This window comes from Pleurodeles waltl, chromosome 3_2, assembly GCF_031143425.1.
Source record: "Pleurodeles waltl isolate 20211129_DDA chromosome 3_2, aPleWal1.hap1.20221129, whole genome shotgun sequence".
Lineage (NCBI taxonomy): Eukaryota > Metazoa > Chordata > Amphibia > Caudata > Salamandridae > Pleurodeles > Pleurodeles waltl.
The window spans coordinates 171,838,589-171,863,282 of NC_090441.1; the positions used below are offsets into that span (position 1 = coordinate 171,838,589).

The following is a 24,694-nucleotide window of genomic DNA, read 5'->3' on the forward strand; positions in this document are numbered from 1 at the left end:
GTACCCTGGGCGTCTTAGCTCTCCTGTCTGCTTGAATTCAGGGTTCCTGCAAGTCCACGAATGCACAATCTGTAATAATCAAGAGATGCAAGGCCCAGTAATATAGTTTTAAATACTGTAAGACTATGCCTTCATCATATGGGGGATCTCATTAGTGTGTGTAGTGCTAATCTAGGAGTGCCCCCCGTCCCATAGCAGTGATCTTGTGAAACTATTGACCTTTTGAAAAAATGAGTTTGGGAACTCCTAGAGCATATTCTGCAAAATGTAGAAGACTTTTGGTATGGGCCCCACCCTTTAGGGACAGTGGCAGTTCCGTCTAGTGCTCTATGTCTATCTTATATTACTCCAGTACTCTGCCTAGATTCTGATGCATAAAGACTGCTTGACTCTTGGTAACGTATTATCTTAAATACGTAAATCCTTCAATTGTCCATTATAGGTGGTTCCCCAAGGATGCTGATAGGCGCCAGGGAGTAAGTGGGAATACCACCGATTTGTGCAGATCCCTGCATATTCCTGAAGATGTTCAGCATTTCCAACAGCCTGGGGATGGAATGTATGATGGAGTGTACTGAGTCCTTCACATCGAGAATCTGATGTCCTCCCATTCCCCTTCCCAATTGATACCTCTCAGTTGAGCAGTGCTTCGCACCCAATTGGTGAGGGATTCTACAGCCAGGGCATATCGCACGGGGAAAAGAGTACATCCCTTGCTTGTCCCTCGCCCCAAACAGAAATCTCGCAAAATCACCCCGTTCACTCTCACCCACACCTTTGGGGCTGTGCAGAGTAATTTGACCTAGGCCTGGAAATCCATACCAATCCCCATTTTACTCAGGACTGCCATAAGGTATGGCCATTCCAGGGAGTCAAAGACGTTCGGGGCCAGCACTACTACTGGCTCTCAAATGGCTTCCACCCTTGCCAGGACTGCATACAGGCCCCTGAGATGCTCTTTTGCCAATCTATTGGGCTTGAATCCAGATTAGTCTGCATGGATGAGCTTGTCGATCACTTGATATAGGTGGTTATTCAGTATCGTGGCAAATATTTTAGTCCCCATAGTCAGAAAGGATATAGATCGATAAGAGGAGCAGTCCCCTAGAGGCTTTCCTCTTTTATGAATAAGGGTGATAGTGGCCAGTCTGAGATCTTTGAGTAGGGAACCCTCTTTCCTAGCCTCAAGGAACATTTTCAGGAGTGGTTCCCATCGTCCTCACCTCTGGTGAACAGTCTCATCTGGAACACCTTCCAGTTAAGGCCTTTCACCAAAGCTAACTGCAGTTTATCTTTAATCACTTGCTTAAACGTTCGACCAAACATTTCTGTGGTGATCTGACGATGCCCTTATTGTTCAGACTTGAATTACCTTTCAATTTCTGCTGATACCAATTTACTTCCATGATTTGTAATGCCTTTTGAAAAACTGGCCGTTTCAAAGTGTAGTCCATCATTACGATGGCAGATTTGGGAGATGAGCACAAACTCTCAAAAGCCCTACCTAAATCTAATGGTAGTTTGCTTTTCCTTTGACCAGGAAGCTCCATAATTTTTACAGACGTTGGGACAATTATCTGTGATTGGTTGCTCAGACAACATGCACTGCAATCCCTAACAAAAACCTTCTCTTTTTGCCCGTTCTGTTCAAGACATGGACATCCTTGTGGCTGTCATGAGCTGCTTACAATCACTTTAACTTGCATTGCTGCAGACACCACCAGCAGGTCCAGACGTCTGATAAAAACCATTCTATCTAATGCAAAGGTCTCTGTTGCTTGCTTGTATATCCCTACTTGTTTACTACGCGCTTTACTCTGATGTCAGCCCTCCTCAATTTAATCAATTTGAGCAATTACATTTTCTGTCAATATTATCTATGTAATGCTTAGCATAGAGCTCCCATAACACATATTCTACTTGACTTACAATAAGATCATCACTTTCTTCGTTCTCCTCACTCATTGCTTTGTTTTAACAGAAAACTGAGGTAAAAAAATCTGCTGCAATATTCTTGTAACCTGAAACTTACTAGATCTTGTAGCAGAAATCATGCAATCCTACAGAACCACCAGGCTATTCTAAGGACATCCTTTTATCATGACTAAATTGACCAAATGCTTATGATTGGTAGGCAGTAAAAAGTCTGTCTCTCCCACACACATCTTGAAATATTACAACCCTGCCAACTTGGAAGTGCATCACATTCTGTGTCTGAGTAGCCTCCTTCTGCTTTTTTCAGTGAACAGAGGGCAAAAGCCACAGTCTCTTTACGCAGTTTTTTTATTGTGATAATACACCACCCAAAGCTTGGGTACCAGCATCCGTAGTAATGATGCTCTTATCCAGAGTGTCAAGTCTTCCAAGATTTGGCATTCACAGCTGGCGAAAAGCTTTGCCGTATTCCAAATTCAAATACAACTTCTTTTTGAGTAAGTTGTGCCTTGGTGCCCCTATCTCAGCAAAACATGGGGCAAACGAACAGAACTCTGCCAGCTTCAGAAATGGATGGAGGGATCCTTATTTACCAGATACAGGGCTTCTTGATTAGTCTTGTTCAGCTTTTTCTTGGGACCTACCCCTGTTCTCTAAACATGATGCCCCAGACAATCTACACCAACAGTAGCAATGTTTTGGGTCATGCCATTCCTAGGCAAAAAGCATGAAACCTTTCTTACCCGTGCATCATGCTGCTTTTTGTTTGACGCACAAACCGGGATATTGTCTTGAAACAATGCACACCAGAACTGCAGGTGCTGATGGAAGTTCCTTAAGGTAGTCTCATTTAGGAAAGCACCGTCCAGAGTTAAAAAAAAAAGACATCAGAAGTGGGTAAGCCTTGTGCAGTTCCACCTGACAGCATCCAGCTCACTTGTACAATTTTTTATACTCAGAATTTCCTTTAAGTGTCACCAACTTTTCTCTGATGTTCAGAAGGGGATTGCGAGTTGCAAAGAAGATGTTATTCAGGTCATTCAGGTACTCATACACTAGTAACATGGCATTGGAATAGCATGCCAGAATGATGAGGGCCAACCATTCTGAACTCTGCTTTTCTTTGATGCCCAACTTGCATACCTCCTCCAATTTCACTTAAATCTCTTTACGTAGTTTATAGAGCATAGGGAATGCATTTTGTTTCATACCTCTCTTCTGAAAAGTTCCTTTTCAATTTTTACTGTTCCACAATAAAGACATCATCTGTCTTTACAGAAGGACCAAATTAATTGATACGCAGCATCTGGTCCAGGATTATAATCAGTTTCCCTGGATCTGCTCAACCTAAGCTTGATCCAGTTTTGGTCACATAAATAGCGGCCACAGCCAATTTTCATTTAAATTCCAGTTTCCCCTTCAAACGCACCTACCTACGCCTTAGGCAAAAAAGTTATCTTCGATTCTTTCAAAAAAGTATTGAGGAAATCTTTAAATTTTGCTGCTCTTATTAAAGCATAGGGTGATCCATAGTCAGCCATTATGTTTATTCCACATTATTTATTTTTAGTTTACAATACAAAGCTTTCCTGTACGTGTTACTTAGTGACATTGGTTCCCCTTCCATAGTGAACACAGAACCACCTTCTTCTTGTGCACTTAGTCACAGTTTGCTACTAAAAACATTCAACTAATTTGTTATAGTTACCTGGTTATGATTCTGTCAATGTAAGGCACATATTAGAACCCTCACTTCATCGGGGTTCCTTGTGCGAGTGATGAGCAAAGGAGGTTCTTTGGCAGTTGGACAGAGTGAGCGTCGAGTGTAGCCGCTCTGTCCTGGGTTGGTGGTACTGGAATAAAGCTGTGGTTAAATCTAACCTGTATCCGCATCTTAACACTGGTGACGAGGGCCTGGTTGTCACAGGCCCTGCCACCAACCCTGGACCCACCGTTGGAATTGCCTTGCTTCATTCCGGTATTTGCGGCCGCATGTGAGTGGGTCCTGTAGGGCCGTTCCTGTTGAGCCGTCGTTCCGGTCCGTGACTGTCCCTGTGGGACCATCCATTTCTTGCCTGCTGCCTAAGAAGAGACGCCGCTGCGGTTTGCCGCCGCGGCTCGCGGTAAGACTTTCTGTGCGTCCGCCGCGAGTTGAAGCAGATCTCCCTGTGGCCATATGTTCGTCCGTGGTGGCGTTGGCGTCTCCTTCTGACATTTCATGAACATTTAAGTTTTTTTGGCCATCTGTTGATTGTTGCGCGTGAGGCAACTGCGCACAATCCTGTCTCATGACACAGTTGTTTGTTTTCTTCTAATGCACTTGTGTTGCCTAGCAACCACCTAGAAGCACTGCAGAGTCTCTGCATTCAACTGCTTGATACTGTATTCCTGTTACCAAGGGGACTGGAAAAAGAAACTAGACTGCTGACCTCTGTGAGCTTCTTTATTATTGGAATTTGTTAGGGATTTTACTGACTGTTACAATGATGTCTGCAACCACGATGTCTCAACCTCCTCCTTTTCTCTCTGATAAAGGTGAGCCCATTTTACCATGGAAGCGTTGGAAAAATCTTTTTGACTCATATTTAATAGCAATAGGTGGGGAAAATTTTTCCCCAGCTAGGAAACAAGCTGTTCTTTTACACAATTTGGGCATTGAAGGGAGGAACATCTATGACAGTCTTGAAACATTACCCTTTGGAGGAGCGGAAGGTGAACCAAGAGATATTTATGACATGTCTATAACTATGTTGGCAGCTCATTTTAAATCCAAACTTAATGTGGTGTTAGAGAGACACAAATTCTTTGCGAGATCTCAAGGTAAATTGGAGAGTGTTGGGAACTTTGTTGCTGCCTTACGTACTCTAGCACGTACCTGTGACTTTGGAGACATCTCTGATTCTCCTATCCGCGACCAATTAGTTCGCTGTACTAACAGCAAGCGGGTTCAGGAAAAGCTTTTAACAAAGAATCCCAATTTGCGAGAGGCTATTGCGATCGTAGAAGGTATGGAGAGCACCAATAGCTGGATCAAAGAAATGAACAATCATGAAGGAGATAATTTGTGCTTAGCACAAGCGTCACGAGTTCAGGAAGAGATTTCAAGAGTTGGTTTTGATGTATCATCCCAGGAGAAGAGGAAACATTCAGGACTACGGTGTTATCGTTGTGGCAATACTGGGCACTCAGCGAATAGCCCAAACTGTTTTGCACGCAATTCAACATGTAGGAAATGTGGGAAAAAAGGCCATTATGCGAGAATTTGTAATAGTGACAAACAGAGTACAGTAGATGCTGTTACTGATAATATTAACAAGATGGTTCTATGCGTTGAGCCAAATATTAATCATGTAGGAATTAACATGGGTATGGTTGATGATGGGCCCATTATTTTGCCTGAATGCACAATTCGCCTTGATGGCAAGGTTGTTAAAGTTTTAGCAGACTCAGGTTCCCCGTACACCATGGTTGACGACAAGAATTGGCAAGCAGTCTTTGGTGAGAACTGTAATTCCTTAATTGAACCGGACATTAACCCCGTCAGTTATGGTGGTACAAAATAGATGTAATTGGTTATAAGGTTATGGAAATCCAGTTTCAGAATAAATCCACTATGGGTAAAGTCTATGTAGCCAAGCGAGGGAATAATCTTCTGGGTTGGCGTCACCAGCGTGACATGGGAATTAGATTGGATCCCAACTCTGATTCTCAAGTTTCAGTGGTGAGTGATGATAATGCTGACCTAGAGATTTTCAAAGAATTTCCTGAAGTTTTCTGTGACTTGTTAGGGTGTTTAACCAATTTCGAGCACAGAATAATACTAAAAAGGGGTGCAGTCCCATCCGTGCACAAGGCAAGGAGGGTTCCGAGACTGATGATGGAGCCTCTCAAGGCTGAATTGAATAAGTTGTTGGATGCGGGAATAATTGAGGAGATAGAATCTTCAGAATGGCTTGCCCCTGTGGTTTTGGCTCCCAAGGATAATGGAAAACAGATTTGCATGTGCGTGGATCTTAGAGATCTAAATAGGCATATTTGGGTAGATCGCCAACCTCTTCCGAACATATCTGAGGAATTATCGCGGTTGGGAGGGTCGAGAATCTTCAGTGTGTTAGACTTATCCTCTGCTTACCATCAGATTGTCTTACATCCTGAATCTAGGCATCTCACCTCCTTTGTAACACCAGTGGGAGCATATCAATTCTTAAGAATGCCATTTGGATTGGCTTCAGCAGCTGCATGTTTTCAAAGGGTTATGAAGAAGACTCTTGAAGGGATCTCTGGGATTTTATTTTTCCAAGACGACATTTTGATCCATGGTAAGACTGTAAGTGACCATGATGCAATTCTCAGGAAAGTGTTGAGGAAGCTTGCCCAGTCTCAGGTCTCACTGTTAAGAAAGAGAAGTGCAAATTCAGGGTCACTTCAGTAGCTTACCTTGGTCACACCATATCAGGTGATAGAATTAAGCCCAAGATAGAGTTAGTTGATTCCATCATCCGAGCACCTGAGCCCAGGGATAAAGATGGCGTCAGATCCTTTTTGGGATTGGCAGAATATTACTCCAAGTTCATTGCTAACTTTTCTAGTGTAACTCAACCCCTAAGATCTATCCTGAAGAAAGGGTGTGAGTTAAATTGGACTGATGATTGCATTTCTGGTTTCACGTCTGTCAAAGATAGTATCAGTAAAATGCCCACTTTGGGGCATTTTAATGCCTTCGCAAAAACTTTCTTGTACACGGATGCAAGTGTCAAGGGTTTAGGAGCTGTTTTGATTCAAAGGATAGACCAGGAAGAAAAAGTCATTGCCTTTGCGTCTCGCTCTCTTAAAGAAGCTGAACAACTCTATTCAGTTATAGAGAGGCACTAGCGTGTATGTGGGCAATCAAACATTTTAGACCCCTTGTCCAAATTTTTTCTGCAAAAAAAAGGAGATGACCTCACACCTAGGATAAGAAGATGGGTGGAAGGGCTGATGGAATATATTTTTTTTGGTGGAATATATACCTGGTCCGAAGAATGTGGTAGCGGATTTCTTGTCCCGTGCTTCTGTCAGCTGTAAGGATGATTCCATTGATGATTCTTCTGATGTATCGATGGTGATCAATTGGGTGAGAGAAATGGCTATAACTCAAGACGAGTGGAAGGTGGCAGTAGAGCAGGATCCTGACAGGAAATCTCTTGCAGAGTTCATTGTGAAAGGTTGGCCAGGGTATAAAGATATCTCTGATTCGTTGAGGAAATATTGGAATGTAAGAGATGAGCTGAGTTTGAGTGAAGGCGGATTATTTAGGGGCTCTAAGTCCATACCTACAGTTGCTTTGAGAAGTAAAATAATTAACTTGGCTCATGAAGGACACCTGGGCAGAAGTTTAACCAAATCTAGACTGAGAGCTGTGTACTGGTGGCCTGGGCTTGACCGAGATGCAGAGGCTGTTGTGAAGGATTGTGTATCTTGCACATGCAGTGACAAAAGTAAGGTTATGAGGAAAGCTCCACTGTACCCTGTAGAAACACCCGAGAAGCCTTGGTTGAAATTGGGTCTTGATTTCATGGGACCTTTTCATCTTTTGCCTGCCAATGAACGGTATGTATTGTTGTTGGTTGATTATGCATCAAAATGGGTGGTAACGAAGTGTGTGTGTTCGATAGACACCAGAACGGTTATTGAGTTTCTGAGGGAAGAATTTTCTCGGGAAGGTGTGCCAAGTCATTTGGTCACGGACAATGGGGTACAGCTGACATCTGAAGAAATGAAACTTTTCTTGGAATCTTTGGCTGTGGTACATTTAAGGACAGCTCTCTATTTACCTCACACTAACAGTCTTGCAGAGCGTATGAATAGAATGGTTAAATCATGTGTACAAGAGGCTGTTGTGACCAGAGCTCCATTGGCTGGTTTGCTCAAAGACCTGTGGTGGGCACATCGGAATACCCCTAATAGTATTACCAACATTGCTCCTTTTGAGTATATGAGAGGCAGGTTAGGGTGCACCAAAATGTTTCCAGCTTGGATGAAAAACAGATTGGAGCTGGAGGATTTTGATCATTTTGACTTTAAGAGGGTCGATAAGGCGTATGACCGTAAGAGGAACTATCAAGGGAAATACAAATTGCGTTATGACTCAAAATGGGGCGTTTCTAATGTTAAATGGAAGATTGGTGACATGGTGCTGGTAAAGGATCCTACTTTTGTAACAAAGGGAAGATCGAGATTCAAGGGTCCTTACAGTATTAAGGAAGTAAGAAAAAATGTTGTTGTTTTGGATAATGGAGATGTGTGGAGTATGTCCAGGATTGTGAAAGATTCCACTTCTCCAGAGAACCAAGGAATGAAAAATAGTCATGAGTCCGAGGGCGGGGTTCAGATCAAGGTTTCTTCCAGGTTACGCTCTGAACCAAAATGGTTAAAAGATTTTGTGCATTAGAATTTATTGGTACTGTGCTTAACACATGGTGCCTTGCTTATAATCGCAACATAGTATAATCTGTAGTGTAACATGTAGTGGATTTGCATATTTTTACATCATAGTGGAAACCTGTTAGCAATATGTAGTAAGTTATATTTCCTTCCTAGTATGTAAATATTATTTTTCTTTCCTTTTTAAACATGTTCCCTATCTTTTCTTTAGTGTTTGATTTGGGGTAAGGGGGATGTGTTATAGTTACCTGGTTATGATTCTGTCAGTGTAAGGCACATATTAGAACCCTCACTTCATCAGGGTTCCTTGTGCGAGTGATGAGCAAAGGAGGTTCTTTGGCATTTGGACAGAGTGAGCGTCGAGTGTAGCCGCTCTGTCCTGGGTTGGTGGTACTGGAATAAAGCTGTGGTTAAATCTAACCTGTATCCGCATCTTAACATAATTATACAGAGCTTGTATCATCCTGCACACTTACGCCAGATCCCCCATTTTCCACTTGTGAAACTTGACTGTGACCAAGCCTGGCATGTCCCAATGGCACCTACTACAGCAGCTCTCCATCCTGTTTCTGTTCTCTTCACCCTTATATTACTACTAGATTTTCTGGAATTATTGTGTCTACTTTTTGAAACATTTCCAATGTCCCCTTTGCGCTCAATGACTCCTGGCACTGACATTTCTCTCACAGGATGTAGCTCGGTCTTTTCCTCTTGCAGTGTCAGATGCTGGTCCAGACTCAGGGCTTCATTTGACAGTAACCTTTACTGAACCACTTTGTTGTTTTTTCCTAATAACTGATCACAGATTAAAGACCCTAAAAATAACACAAAACTGCAAATTACCTCATTGTGATGGTTTAACTATCCACCAGATCACCTGGTGCCTTTCCACTCTGAAAACCTTTTTTTCTCTTTTTAATACAACAATCCTGAGCTGACATCTCTTATCAAACATTTGTTTGATATTGGTATGTTCATCCACCTTCTCTGGCACATCTCATTCTTATCCAGCATCCACTCTTATTACGTCCCTTGGTGAGTTTTTCAAAATGTTCCTCCATCCAGGACCAAGAATCCTAAGAGTGAAAAAGGTATCTTTGTAGTGAAAACGTCCCAACGATTGATGCCTAGAGAAGTCTCAAAGGCCTTGCTCCAGTGTCCCCAGTTTGATGGATCCAAGAAACAACAAGAAAAGATGCTGGAAGAGTCACACTTTCCATGACCAACTCCACCACTAGAAAATCAGCCATGACCTCGTAAATTAAATTGAGCCTCACCATGCAAACTTGTGTTTGTTCATTTACTACAATTATTACTTTGCTTGGGATCTGCAGTTGCAGTGTGACAGCATCTCACACAGTTGTACAGAATGGCAGGGGTAACTTGTGGCTCACTGCACTTTGTCGTCATCTGTACAGAACCAAACAATACAATAATTTGCAAAATAGTAACATCTTAAAAAAGTCTTTGTTTGTCGAGCTACTAAGCATCCACGCTGTTTGCATTAATGTATTTATAAATATTAACCGATCAGGGGAAAGAAATATATGATCATGGCAGAATTAATGGACAGCATTCAAATATCAGACTCATTTCATTGTGGCGTGGCAAGCATCTGTATCAGCAGCTCCCACACTAGAGTCACTGTCAGGGGCACCTGCCATCCCTCACCGTGGGGACACAGTTCTGCTGTAGGCTCTTAGGGCCAGATGTAGCAAAGGGTTTTTCCCATTCTGTGTCAATGGGAAAATGTGTTCGTACATATGGCCCTTACCCATTTTTGCTCTCAGAAGTACGAAGGTGAGTATCACTCAGCTGGTAAAAAAAACCATCAGTCATTTACAGTGCCTTGATACTGCACCAATAAGGGTTCAATGTAGAGCAAGATCATCTTTTCATTCAACGCACAGTGCACCTGACACGTTGCCTGCAAGTGTTGTGCAAGCGGGTGGAAGAAAAAAGAGCTGGGGCAAGCAGGCTTTGTTCTGTGAGATGTGTGTAACCAGGTGAGCTTTTGTACCTCTTCTGAACTTCAGGTATCCAGGTTCACATTACATGCACATTGGAAGGTAGTTGTAGAGGGAAGAGTCCTGGTTATGCAGTGCTGTGCCATCCTAGCACTTGCATGTTATTTATTGAAAGAGGCCAGTAGGCAGAGATGCGATAGTTTTTTATACATTGGAAAACGTCCCCAACCACCCGTTGTAAACAACACAGACGTTTCCCACACAAGCGTAACCATGCTTGCCTAACAACGCATGGCCTTTTCTATACCTTAACCACGCATGTGCTGAACGACGCGTATGTGTGGTTAAGGCACAGAAAAAGCCGTGCTTTGTTCCGGGGAGGGCGCGGAGGACACAGGGAGGTAAGTGGGGCTGAAGCAGGGGTTGGGTGTGGATTAAGGGATTGGGGTGGGTGGGGGTTCTGGGGGCTTGCAATTTTTTTTTTTTTTAAGGGGCAGGGTGGAGGGTTTGGATTTTTTTTTTAAGGTTTAAGGTGGGGGTGGGCAATTTATTTAGGGTGGGGGGTGGGGTAGCTTACTTTTAAAGGGGTGGGGAAGGTTTGAGGGAGGTGAGAAGAGGAGGAAGGATCAGGAGAGGACACAGTGATGTAAGTGTGATTGGGGCAGGGTTGGTGGGTAGTTTTTAGCGGTGGGGGTGGATTTCGGGCTTTGGGGGATGTTGGGGTACTTTAGCTTTAGTTTTTAGGGTCAGGGTTGGGGTCGTGTGTTTTTGTTTTTATTTTTTTAACGGCTCAGGGTGGCTGAGGGTCGGGGTAATTTTGTTTTTAGGGGATGAATGGGGGGTCGGGATAGTTTTTTTAAGGCCTTAGGGTGGGTGGGTGGGGGGCTTGAGGTAGTTTACTTAGGAGAGAAGGTTTTAGGGCTCAGGGCATCTGGGGGGGTGGGGTCCGGGTAGTTTACTCTTTAGGGGTGGGGGTCGGATAGTTTGTTTTTTCTTCTGGGCTCAGGGCGGGTGGAGGTGTCGGGGTAGTTTACTTTTATGGGGCCAGGGTGGGGGTGTCGGGGTAGGTTTTTTTTTTTTAAGGTTTAGGGCAGGTGGAGGTACTTTAATTTAAGGGGGTTGGAATAGTTTTTTTTTTTTTCTTTCGGGATCAGGGTGGGTGAGTTGGAGAAGTTTAGATATTAGGGGTGGGGGTAGTTTTCGGCCTCCAGGTGGGTGGGGCGGGTGGTATGATAGAACCATGAATGCCGTTTCCACACACGCCTTTACTAGGCATGCTTGTACAATTACAATTTGTGGTAAAGCCATGCGTGGTAAAGGCATGCGTGGAAACAACGCAGTTGCGGTTCTGACCGCGTTGTTAAGACATGCATTGTTCCGGCATACATGGTTCCAGAATACAACCATATACATTTATTGTTATTGGCATTTGACAAGCATACAAGTCTGAATGGAACTGAGGGGCAATACACAAGCTGTGAGATTATACCGCAATTTTATTTGTTTTTGTTCATTCACACACTGCTGTGCTCCCATTCCCATATCCCCATCCCTGCTTTGCGACTGTGCCTGCCCCTGCTATCCGCCAGATCTCCCCATTGTACTTGTGCATCAGAAAGGAGACAGGCGTGGTTAGAGTGTCCTAGGAGCGTGCATCTCGGGTATTGAGGTGCAATTACCTAAAAAAAATTGCAGGGTTTTCCAGGAACGGTGTCTAATTACATGTTGCCCTTATCTGGGTTAAGTTTGTGACAGCCACCCCATAAAGCGAAAGAACTGACCAAACCTTAATTTAACTCTAACTACTGTCTCAGGGTGGTTTGGAGCTCTGAGAAGGCCTCAGGGGAGGTTATACCTGGTGAGTGTCATAACGGATTGGTGGGGGAATACGGGGTGGCCGCACCAATCACCAAGCTGGCAGCCAGTCACCAACGGCCCGGACACCCCGCTCGGCCAGGGTATCTCCGTGCTAAGTGCCGGTCCATCAGTCAAAGCTAGGTCGTCGCTCCCATCCCATCTTGACAGTCGCTTGTTTGATCTCCCACAGCTGAAGGCACCTTCAATTCGTCTACTACCGCTATCTGTCTCCTGCGGACCCCGCATGCTTCCTCCATCAGCAGCGCCCTCCCCTCAGCACAGGCCCTCATGGTTATGTCCCTGTGCTAGTTCTCCACATTAGGCCCTACAGAGGATTTCCAGCCCATTGCTATGCGTCTCTTTGCCAGTATGATCGACAGGTCAATGAACCATTTCCTGACTTTATTTGCGAAGGTCTAGGAAAGATCGCCAAGAGGCATATGTCAGAAATATTCTCGAGTGATTGGGCAAGGGTTGCATTAAGTCTCGCAAAGACGATCTCCCAAAACTAGAGATGCAATAGCTGAGCGAGATAGCCTGGGGTATAATTATTTAAGCCCCTTTGTATATGTTAAAGCCCTTAGAAATGTGTTCACTCATTTACCAACAGCCATTGTAGAGATATGGCAACTCAGAAGTATTTCTCATGATTTATATTTTTATTTACCTAAAATTGACTAGCTTAACTAATATGGTCATCTACTCCTGGTTCATAGGTTATGTCTCTAACGTTTTGAAGAGAGTTGTGCCTGCAGCGAATGGACCAGCCCCCCAGCAACACATCCGGAATCTTTACTGCAATCATGGAAGGACATCAGCACTGTGGGCCAAAGCTGAGCCAGGAGGCCCGGCTCATCAGGAACGCATTCCTGAATACATCCCACAAAGAAGAGCCAAGAACCCCATGAAGGTGATCGGCTTGGCGTGGTGAGTGGTCCTGTATTTTTCTGTAAGAAGTTGTCCTGTCATAAGAGAGAGAGAAAGAGGGGGAGAGAGAGGATATGTAATGAGTCGGTTGCATATGTGCATGGGTAATTTGTAGTGAAAATGTTTATCTTGGTTTGATACTCACTGGTGAGCATTGCAGGACGATGATGATATAAGTAGTCTGAATTTACAGATTTCATAAAATGCTCAAGCCACAGAATGAGGAATTAAAGTCCAAAATGAGTAATTAGAGTGAAATTAGGCCTTTGGTAGAGATGGTAGAATAACTAACTTGTATTCCTTCCTACTGTGCTCATTGAGGGCCATGACTGGCATGGTAAAATCACCCATCAAATAGAAGACATGTTGATGGAGCAGAGATTCTGCTTCAATACCCAAAGTCCACTCTCACTTTCCATTGAGAGTCAAGATGCAGGCAGGAGTGGGCAAGTGTGGCACACTGGCAAGGTTGGAGGACACACACTGGTGAAGCACCGATAGCAAGGCAGCTAGAAGAACTTGCCATTTTTGGGGGTATTGGTTAAGAGAAGTCCAAAATATTTAAAGACTCTGGCTATATTTATGTGTTTAAACCTCTTTTGAAAAGACCCTGGAAAATGTATAGGATGACCATTTTACAAAACATTATTTGATGGAATCTCTGGTCATGGATCAGGCACACATCTGAGACAAGGAGTTCAAGTGCTGCCATTGCTTAATGGTGGTACCCCAGCTCCCTGTGGCTCTGTAGCACCATGTTTGAGTTCATTGACTGAAAGCCAACATGTTAGTGTTAGACCAAAGTTCTGTTGTTTACGCAAACAACTGGGATACATGCACACTTGTCTTTGCCTTTCTGTCAGCATGTTTTTACTGTGGAAATTCCCTGTTTACAGAGTGTCTCTATCATCTGGCTATGAGGTTTACCTAGTGCAACACAATTCCATCCTCATGTAGCAACAGGTTTCTTGCTCAAGGCACATCATCCCGATTCCACTTTTTATTTTCCGTTTCTATTTCAAGTTCACTGTGATGTTCTTTCAGGTTCTGAAAGTTCTTGCCCTGCAGGGCAAGTTCTTTCAGGTTCTGAAAGTTCTTGCCCTGCAGGGCACTTTAGAGGGCTATGATCTGCATAGGTTCCCAGAGGGGTTTCATCTACTGAGACCCAATTTGTTTTATCGAACACTGGTTTGGTAGACTTTCCATTCCAAACCCGCTGTCCCTGGACTCTAGCTACGGAAGGAGTCTCGCATCATTCTAATCTTTCTGTAAGATGCAGGACTAGATATCTAAAAAGATGCTTGCTGTTTTCTTGGGAGTAGAAAACCTCAAAGATGCAAATTTACAAAAATGCAAATTGCAGGTGTTGTTGCCACACACAATGCAAACATTTTTTAATTTTTGTGAGTAATAAGACAAAGGGATTCCTACTTTCCTTGCATCGGTATCTCCGTGGTTTTTGACCACTCTTGCAGTCACAAGCCACAGACTAGTAAAGGACTGACAAGGGTAGTCTAACATTCACAACATAGAAGCTGCTGATACTGAACAGCTTCTACTGTGCAAGTGACCAGCACAGGCATTGTGGAAAGCGAACAACAGACTGCTTGATAACGGCATGCCTCTCCAATGTACCTTTTTTCACCTTTGCTACTCTTTCATTTTAGTGGAAAACAAATGGAGAGGCTCCGGTCACAAGGATTCGCATATGTGACTTTTGTTATGGTGGAATCCAATGTTTTTCTCTGTATATGTTGTTGATTGTTGCAATAATCACAGATGCTCCTTTTTTCTTGGGTCTTACTCTTAGATAAAATATAGAGTATTCAGGTCGTGACGATAAGTAACTAAGGCTGATCTGTTGTGCGGAATGTTTACATGTCGGCCCCATGTCCTGTTGTTTTCCTTTAGGGCCATCGGTTTCCCTTCCGGGATCTTGCTGTTTCTCTTCGCCAAGAGAGAGGTGGACAAGAAGCGCCTTCGGCAATTGAAGGTTCGCCAAAGGATGAAGGCCTCCAATGAGGGCGAGTATGAGAGTGGTCGGTACAGGAAGGTGCCTCTCGATGAAGCAAAGCCCTGAAACTGGAGGACTTCTGCGTGTGATGGATTGGTTTAACCCAACTCTGGGTGTCAATGTATCCTCTGAGGGCATTTTTGCCAATGTGAATTGAGTTGATCTCTGTTTTGTCCAGAGAATCCCTGGATTCTCTAGTCCTGCATTGGCGTATGGATCGAAGACGGATGCACTCAAATCTATGCATAAGACATGATCCCTCCAGAGAAGGGAAAGTGTTTGCCTCATCTTAATGATGTAAGTCCTTTCTAATTTATTTGACTATCCCAAAAATGCCCTCCCACGCAACACTGGAAAGCAACACACACTCTTCTGAATGAGTTAAGCTGTGTCATCAGTAAGCTTACCACTGCCTAAAACTACTATCGGAAACCCATGTTGAAGCTATTTAAAATACACAGGTTGTACACATTTTGCTTATGTTGATTGAATACATTCAGAAATCTTCTAACTTAAAGTTCTGTCAAATACAGAAATGATGTTTTGTGGCCTTACCTGTGTCACAAACCTGTACTTTCTAAATCAGCCAATTTTCGATGAGATCTCTTGTTGATGGAATCACATTTTTTAAGTTTACAAATATATGTATATGGTTCATGTTGGGCTGTTCTTATCTGTAAACGTTTGTAAGCGCTGTTTTCTCTAAACCAAATAATTGAAATAAATTGTTGGGGAGAACCATTCGTACCTTGTCAAGGATAAGTGTGTGTGTGTGTGTGTGTGTGTGTGCGCTTGAATGCAACATGCTTGTGTGTTCTGTTTTCATGCTAAAGATGGATTTGGAAGCAGAATTCTTGACAGTGTCTCATAACAGACAATGTTGTTTTCTACACAAACATATAAACTTTTTTGATTCATCAACTAGGACAATCACCACTTATGAAACTTTAACTGATCTGTAAAAAAATTGCTGGAGGTAGGTAATTTGTTTCACTTAGATCATATTGGTGCAGTAGTACTCTAGCCTCACGAGGGCCATCATTACGAGCTACCTGTTGACTCTGCATGTAGATACCAGGGCTGGTATTAATGTGTCTGGGTTACCAGGAATTACAAGTAGTTTCCTCCGTAACACGCGGTACTGAGAATACCAGGTCCAAGTCTGCATGTTTGTCTCTTTCCTGGCGAAATAAGAGACCCAACTCTGAACGCATTTGCGACCTGCTCGTGTGAAATGTTGTGGCGGCTTTTTTCTTGCACTGTGAGGGTGAAGGTGGTGGGAGAGGAGGGTTTCTTTTACTGATCCCATGCTGACGTAGAGAGGCGGGTAAGGGCCAGTCTTTGTGGCTGCTCGCCGTCCGTGCAGCTCTTCACATATAGCTCCGGATGCAATGTCTCCGGGCTCATAATTACCAGGTGCATAGTGTGAAGACCAGAAGATTCAGCTCACAGGACACCAGAAAATGTAAGTTGCCCTTAGTGATATCTCTCATGTATGTATGTGTGTGTGTGTGTGTGTGTGTATATATATATATATATATATATATGTATGTATATGTGTGTGTGTATGTATATATATATATATGTGTGTGTGTGTGTGTGTGTGTATATATATATATATATATATGTATGTATATGTGTGTGTGTATGTATATATATATATATGTGTGTGTGTGTGTGTGTGTGTGTATATATATATATATATATATATATATATATATATATATATATATATATATATATATATATATATATATATATATATATATACACACACACATACATACACACACAAACAACCCCCCCCCCCCAGCTCTGTAACCCTCTTTCCCCCGTGGGGGTTTCATAGGGTACGCCCTGGACAACTTCGTAATGAGGACCTGGATGGAACTATTGATTTGTGCTATTGTCTTTCAAAAATTTAACTACCCGCCAGGAAGTAGCTGGATTCATCACATTCCCTTATATTGGTAAAGGAGTATCCTCAAGGCATGGACGCAAAGGCAAGTGTCCGTTTGATATTATTGTTTGCTTTTTGAGTCTGTGTGTATGCAAAGGAGGCAGTGCCCTGTTGGAATGTCGTAATGAATGGCTAGACGTGAGTGTCAGATCGAATCTCTGAACAGGAGACACACTTATGTGATTGGGGTTTAAAGAGTGGGTAGGTTTGTCATGGTACCCACGTGTATTGGCTTTATTTGAGCCATTTTTAGTTTTTTACCTACAGACAACTTTGGAAAGCCAATTGCAGACAGTACAAATAGAGTGGGCAGCCTGTCAGCCCATTGCTCATCAGTAGGCGGTTTACTTTCAATCTCCTTTGCTTGCTTCTTATTTAATTGATTTTCTTCCTCTTTTGGTGTTCTTTTCTCACCCTATATCCTTCCACTGCTTACATTCTTTTGCTTTTAGTACTCCATCAGTGTGCATGTCCCCTTCATACCCGCACATCCCATGAACGCTCTATGTTGCTCTCTCATCCCCTAGATCTCGTTTCTTCCCTCGCCCCTCCCAGCTTTTTTTTTCTAACCCTCTCCTCCATTGCCCCTCTGCGCCACCGCCACTCATCGCTTACTTTGAAATGTTATCCCCGCCCTCTGTCCATTTTGATTTTTAAAGTCTATTTTTTTGTTTTTTTTAACTTCTAAGAAGGGTCCATCTGCTGCCATTTGCTACAGGGCTGCTCCTTTGTAAAAATGCACTTTTGCATAATATATATATATATATATATATATATATACATATTTTAATTTTCTGATCAAGGATGCATATCTGCCATATTGCATTGATAAGTTAACAAAAAAGTGGCGGCTTATGCATGGAGACACTGACATGAGATGTGTATATGTCATCATGGTTTGCTCCCATAGGATCATGATGCATGCTTATGTATTGTATTGTAATCGTATTTATATAGCGCTTACTACCCCTGACGAGGCGTCGAAGCGCTTTTCGATGAGTAGCACGCTACTCCGGAACCCAACAAGAATTAGTGATGGATTAGTATTGTTTAATAATGAGTACAGTTTTAGTATTATTATGAGTTAATTTGAGCCGCGGATATGAGAGTTTGTTAGTTAGATTGACTGAAGTAATGGAGGGGTGGAGGAGGAAAGAAATCCAGAAGTGTTAATTGGGAGTATATCCTTCATTTACTCAACCCAAAGGCTAGGGATGAATAAAGGGGGGTGGAGGGGGAAGAGTATGTGGAAGGGTTAGGGAGAGCATAGTAGCAGGGTGAGATGAATGCAGGAGAATTTAGTAGGGTTGTGTGGGAGGTCACAGAGGTAGAGTGAGGTTTGGTGAGTTAGATGTGGAGGTGGAGGGAAGAGCTTAGGCAGAGATATTTAGGGGATGAAAGTGGTAGAAGGGATTTGGGATGAGTGAGAGTGAGAATGGAGGATAGTTTAATAGAGACATGACATAAGAGTGATGAGTAGATAAGTGTGATAAGATGAGAGCAGGAATTCATAGATATCTAGTATAACAACCCAAAACCAGGAGCCATGCAATGATCCACGAACATGCCAAGCACAGAAACAACATATACACATACATACACATATATATATATATATATATATATATATACACACACACACACACATGAATACACACACATATGCACATACAATACATAATTAGAATCATGAGTAAAAAATACTTAATCAGACCGGTTTAAAGAGTGTGTGTGTATTTTATTGTTATGACAGTGGCAATACATATTTTCCAAAGAAACTATAAATAAATAGAAATATACACATGATCTGAAAAAAATATTTATCCACATAGGCATATGCAGTTCATAGTTGTTTGAAAAAGGTGGTTATGAAGGAAAGAGCCAACTCTTGAGTATTTTTCTGAAGACAAGAAAGTTATCTGTGGCTCTTATAGTTGGGGGTAATGAATTCCATAGTTTGGCTGCTTGGACGGAGAAGGATGTACCACCTACAGTCTTTTTCTTGTATGGTGGTGTACTAAGGCGGGGTGCCAGTCTTGAGCGGAGGGTTCTTTATTGGATGTATTTGGTAATTTTCTTTCTGATAAAAAGCGGTCCTGTTCCATGTATAGCTTTGTGGGTGATAAAAAGCAGCTTGAAAGTGCATCTTCTGGCAACGGGTAACCAGTGTAGTGCTCTCAAGGCAGGGGAGATGTGGGCTTGCGGCTTTATATGTAGTAGTAGCCTGGCTGCGGAATTCTGGATAAGTTGTAGTTTTTTCATAACCGACAGAGATGATCCATGGTAGAGGCTATTGGCATAATCCAGTTTGGATAGTACAAGCGAGATAGTAGCTTGCACCTTGTGTGGAAATCTGAGGTGGGGGAAGATGCGTCGTAAAGTCTTTAAGGTGATGAAGCTTGTGCGTGCTAATTTGTCTACTTGGGTATTCATAGTTAGCTTGGAATCCATGGTGATTCCTAGGTTTTTAACTTCCTTGGATAATTGAGGAGGTGGTCCGAGATCGTCAGGCCAGACGCACAGAGGGTCATAATTTTTCCAATCAGCACATATGAGTATTTCTGTTTTGGAGGTATTTAGTTTGAGATGGCTCCAGGTCATCCACTGATCAACGGCTCTGAGGCAACTGAAGATTTGTGAGTTTTCAATGTTTTTGGGGTCTTGTAATTTAAGTAGTATTTGTGTGTCATCTGCATAGTTGTAGCATGTGAGATGGAAATCCTTGATCAGTTCTGGTAAAGATATCATGTAGATGTTGAAAAGCAAAGGTGAGATGATTGACCCTTGGGGGACCCCTGCTTTTGTGAGGTAGGGTTCGGACGAGAAGGGGGGCGAGTGGATGATATTCGATCTTTTTTGAAGCTAGGAAGTAATCCAGTCGAGAGCAATCCCTTGTATGCCAGCTTTGTGGAGTCTTTGAGTTAGGGTGTCATGGTCAACCGTATCAAAGGCAGCTGAGAGGTCCAAGAGAAGTAGTGCAGCAACTCAATTTCGGTCGACTGTGTTTTTAAGATCGTCCCAGATTGCCATGAGTGCCGATTCAGTGCTTCTTCCTGGGCAGAATCCAGTTTGGAAGTCTGAAAGTATAGAATTGTCTTCAATGAATTGTGACATCTGGGCGAATGCTGCTCTTTCTATCAATTTGCCCAGGAAAGGTCTTGCGGGTCTAGGTTTGTTTTCTTTAATAAAGGTCGTATGTATGCCTTTTTCAGGTATACATCATCACACATTTATTTATTGTTGCAATTCTGTTCAGCACAGTCAGTAGGCCTGCAAGTGTGAAGCCAAAGGCGAAACCTATTGACTTTGCCAATGCTTGCTTGTTAGGGTTATTTAGGCACACAGCATTTATCACCGCCACGCTCCAAAGACCCATAATGCCCAGGATAAGAGGGACAATGCCGTCAATAGGCCAACACTGGCCACGAGAGCTTGTCTTGGCTCTCCAAGTCACTAGCAGGGACCTTATCCGAAAGGTGGTACAGTCCCGACACCCACTCCTGCAAAAGCCTCGAAGGGCGGGTACAGAGGAAGTCCCATGCAATGTCCTTCAATGGGGTAAATTCACTTCTGGGCAGGATATCCGTGTTTTGCTAGGAGAGAAGGAAGTGATTGGAGGGGTACATTTTGTTTCCTTGGTATGTGAAGTGAACAAAACTGTCACCAGATTAGGGATGGATATCTTAATTGTAGCACAGCTCACAGAAGGTAAGCATATGTTTCCCAACCAGCCAGCCAGCAGACAAACTGCCTTGTAGGACAGCCCCAAGACAACAGTTAGAATCGAAGGTACATTCTACATCATGACCTTCTAGCAAGACTGCACTACAACACATCTCCTTTTCTTTCCTTTCTTAAAATTACACAAGGTACCCACGTTCATTTATAACGGCATTGTATCCTTCTAAGGTAAGAAGGGTCCAAACTCAGCAGAAAATGAAACAAAATTGATAGTTAATTCATACCATCAATAAACCATACAACAATCTCAACTTCAGAAGCAAAGCTAGCAGGGCAAGAGAGGCAATTCAATATTCCTAAACATAATCAGTAAGTCAAACAGACCTCCTTCTTGCCCTTGGTGGATTAACTTACTCTGCTCTTACGTACCTCCAACCATGCGACCCGCCCCAACCCCCATGTAGTCCACTCAGCTCCATGCCTAACTCCTCCAGAACCCCCTAGTCTTCTCGAACCCCCCCAAACATTCTGCATCACTCAACATCTGTTCACTCCAACCCTCATCCACACTGACCCTTACTTCTTCCACACACTCAATTTTCTTTTGGTACAAGGCCATCGTTCTCCTGACCCACCTCTGCCCATTCGATAGTATCCCAAACTTTCTCTTCACCATATCCACTCAGTATGTCAATTTTGAAATACCCAGTCCCAACCTTCCTGGTTTCACCATGACCCAGTCTCCTGCCTCAACCCACTTCTCTACATTATCCTCACTAGTTTTTGCCTGACTCTTTGATGCATTCAGAACCACCTGATTCATCCACCCAGGAAGCAATCTAATTTGGCATTCTGTTCCACGTAGCAACTGAAATGGTGCATAATGTGTCACACTATTCACACACAAATGGTGCCCACACCACTTCAAACAGCTTTTTCCACACACGATGTACTCTTTGGAGCCAGTTCAATAACTCCTACGATCAGCCGATTTACTCTTTCTACCATACAATTGGCCTGAGATTAAATACAGAAGCTTTGCAAAATTTAACCTCCATCTGTTTCAAAAAGGTTTATCTGTAGTTAATTTTGTTCCATTATGTCACTACATATGCTGGCACACCCTCTCCTAAAACCTTTTTTTAAATATTTTAATAGTTGCTTTGGTGGATATTTCACTGACAAATTCGACCTTTACCCATTTTTTTGCATATCGGCCATATCAATTGCAAATCTCCCATTCTGTGGGAGGCTGTTCAACTTTTCAATAAAATCGAGACGTGTTGTGCAGCTCCACCACCCATTTTCGATCTTTTCTTTCCCTCTTTACACACAATACAGGCACATACCCATTATAGAGCCTCCTCATACTTTTTTGGCCTACAACAAAATCTTAACACTTTTGGCAGTCAAAGTTTGGCCCAAATGACCTTGACATGCAGGGTCACAGACTCTTGTTCGCAATGAAACTGGTTTTATGAGTCTTTTGCCTTACATGAACACTCCTTCCCCCACACTTGACAATTCACCCAATATCTTATAGTAAGGCCCGACTTCTATACAACTTTCTGTCGCCCCACTTCTCTTTAATAATCCTCTCACCTCTTCCAGAATCTTACCCTTGAGTTGTGCAGTCACCCATTCTTTCTGCGTTATTGAACCCTTGCATTCCAACATGAAGTCAGCCACACTTGCAACTTCAGTCTCTGCCGCTGCATAGACCGGCAAGGGTAATCGGGACCAGCAATCCACTTGCTTATGGTTCCATCCTGGTATGTATTCCACTTTATGCATGAAACTCTGTACCCTGGTGGCCAACCCGGTGGGTCTTGCTGAGACCTGAATGTGCCACCAGGCTGTAACACCCTACGCAAGGGTCTATGGTCAGTCTGCAGTGTTACTTCCACTCCCCGCATCACATTCTAAAGTAAACCCATTGCTCGTGCAGCAGCTAGGGCTTCTTTCTCTACGGCGGAGTATATGGCGGAGTAATTTCTTACTTAATTTTCCGTCAATGAAGGAGAAGCAAATATCACACCCATTTCCAAGCCCCCTGATTCTGTCCTATTCCTATCACAATACCATCTGCAGTTCTAATAGGTTTTTTTCTTTTTAAATCGAATGGCATCAATAATTTCACATCAGTACTTTCCTAATGGTTTGAAAGCTTTTTTTCTATAAATCCAAACAAATAATTTGCTCTTCCTTAACAGTACTCTGAATGATTCAGTTTTGTTTGCAAATCCCGGTACACATTTTGTGTAATACTCTACTAAGCCCATAAAGGACCTAAGATCATCCTCGTAACGAGGTACGGGTTTTCACAAATTATTTTTTTGATCCTGTTGCATGAGCCTATATGATATAGCCTAAATATTCCACTTCTTCCTGAAGAAATCAACACTTATCTTTTCTCAACGTTAATCCCGCCACAAGGGCTCTGAAGCTAGGGGCACGGGGGATGCTTCAGCAACCCCAGACCTGAAGGAAATTCAATATGATAATGGAAAACAATGAGGCCTTTCAATCCGTTTCCTTTTCCCATCAGTGTTAACTCTTTGTTTAAAACCATTGTAAGGCCAATTGAAATTAAAGAGAGGACAGAGAACAATTTTAAGGAAACCATTGCACATTTGATTTTCATCATATTTAATTTTACAGTATCTGACTTCAATGGGACTGCGTTGCTTACTTTTGTCACTCATCTGATCAGGTCCTATGGAGGATGAAATAATTAGGATTATGAAAGGCACCCATGTTGAGTATAGCTCAGTTTTAGTTTTAAAGTTTAACCTGATTATGGTCGTTTGGAATGATGGCCATTTGGGAATTTTAATGGTGGGATGCAATAACAGGCAGGTTTTGAAATAGGGTGAGAAAACAAACCCGTCACATTTATTGGCTAAAACCACTTTTTATATAAATGCCTCTTGTGAATAACTCATTTTAAATACAAATTGAAACACGTTATGCAGATATTTAAGAACTTTGCATCATAATGGGCCATTCAACCAAATTTTGCAAAAATGTGTCATCTCATCAAATTCCTATCTTACCAAAAAAAAAACGCTCACACAAAGTTTTTTGTTCATTTGCTGCACTCGCTCATTCAGTAACAGCAGGATTTTTTGTTTTCTTTGGAACCCCTATAGTTTTAGTGCACTGAAGACCCTGGCAAGCACCAAACTCAAACAATTATTCCTGGACCACTGTCCTGCCGTACTCGGGTTGCCCATGACTGTTTCAAAATTAACCTGTGTGCTTAGACTGTCTTCCCAAAGACTAGAACGTCATCTTGGAAAAACACAACTTCATTTTGATCCTTGAAGATTTCTGCCATCATACCTTGAAATACACTGGTGCCACTGTCAACAACAATGAAGGGTGATTACATTGGAATACACCTTATGATGCCACAAACCTGGTTGGTGCCTTAGATTGTGGGTGTAATTTCACCTGATCATATGCGCTCCTACTAAGATCCAAGTTTGAAAAATGACTTGGATCTTTGAACGACAATATCATCTGTTAAATTAATCTCTAATAAAGCTATCTACTGCAATATTTTGCTTTAATGTGCACAACTCTACACACAACCTTAATTTGCCATCGGCCTTCTTTCACCACTGGGAACATCCATTGAGCTCATTCGACCGGCTCTATCACCTCTTTGTGAACCATTTTCTTCACTTCCTGTCTGAAAAGCACTGGTAACTCTCTTCTTTGTCTCACCGCTTGGACCCCTTCCTTTAACCTTGTCTTATGAACATAGCCCTTCAGCGCTTCTAATCTGACCTCCAGTGCGTCCTGAGTCTTATTCACAATTCCTTTCGCGTCACTGTCTTCGACCACAATCACTTGATCCTCAGCCCCTGGGTTAATAATGATATGTAGGTCGTATTGATGCACCCATCCTAATATAGGAGGTTC

General features: G+C 42.7%; 1 protein-coding gene across 2 annotated transcripts in view; it reads left to right on the top strand.

The window, feature by feature from the left end:
* The window catches only part of LOC138286639 (probable hydrolase PNKD), a 30,278-nt gene extending 14,412 nt beyond the window's left edge, over positions 1-15,866 (top strand). For both annotated transcript variants that reach the window (XM_069227092.1, XM_069227091.1), the window contains exons 2-3: positions 12,899-13,109; positions 15,021-15,866. In XM_069227092.1, coding sequence (XP_069083193.1) covers positions 12,899-13,109; positions 15,021-15,189 — 380 coding nt within the window. In that variant the 3' untranslated portion in view covers positions 15,190-15,866. The remainder of the gene's footprint in view (positions 1-12,898; positions 13,110-15,020) is intronic.
* Positions 15,867-24,694: the final 8,828 nt, after the last annotated feature.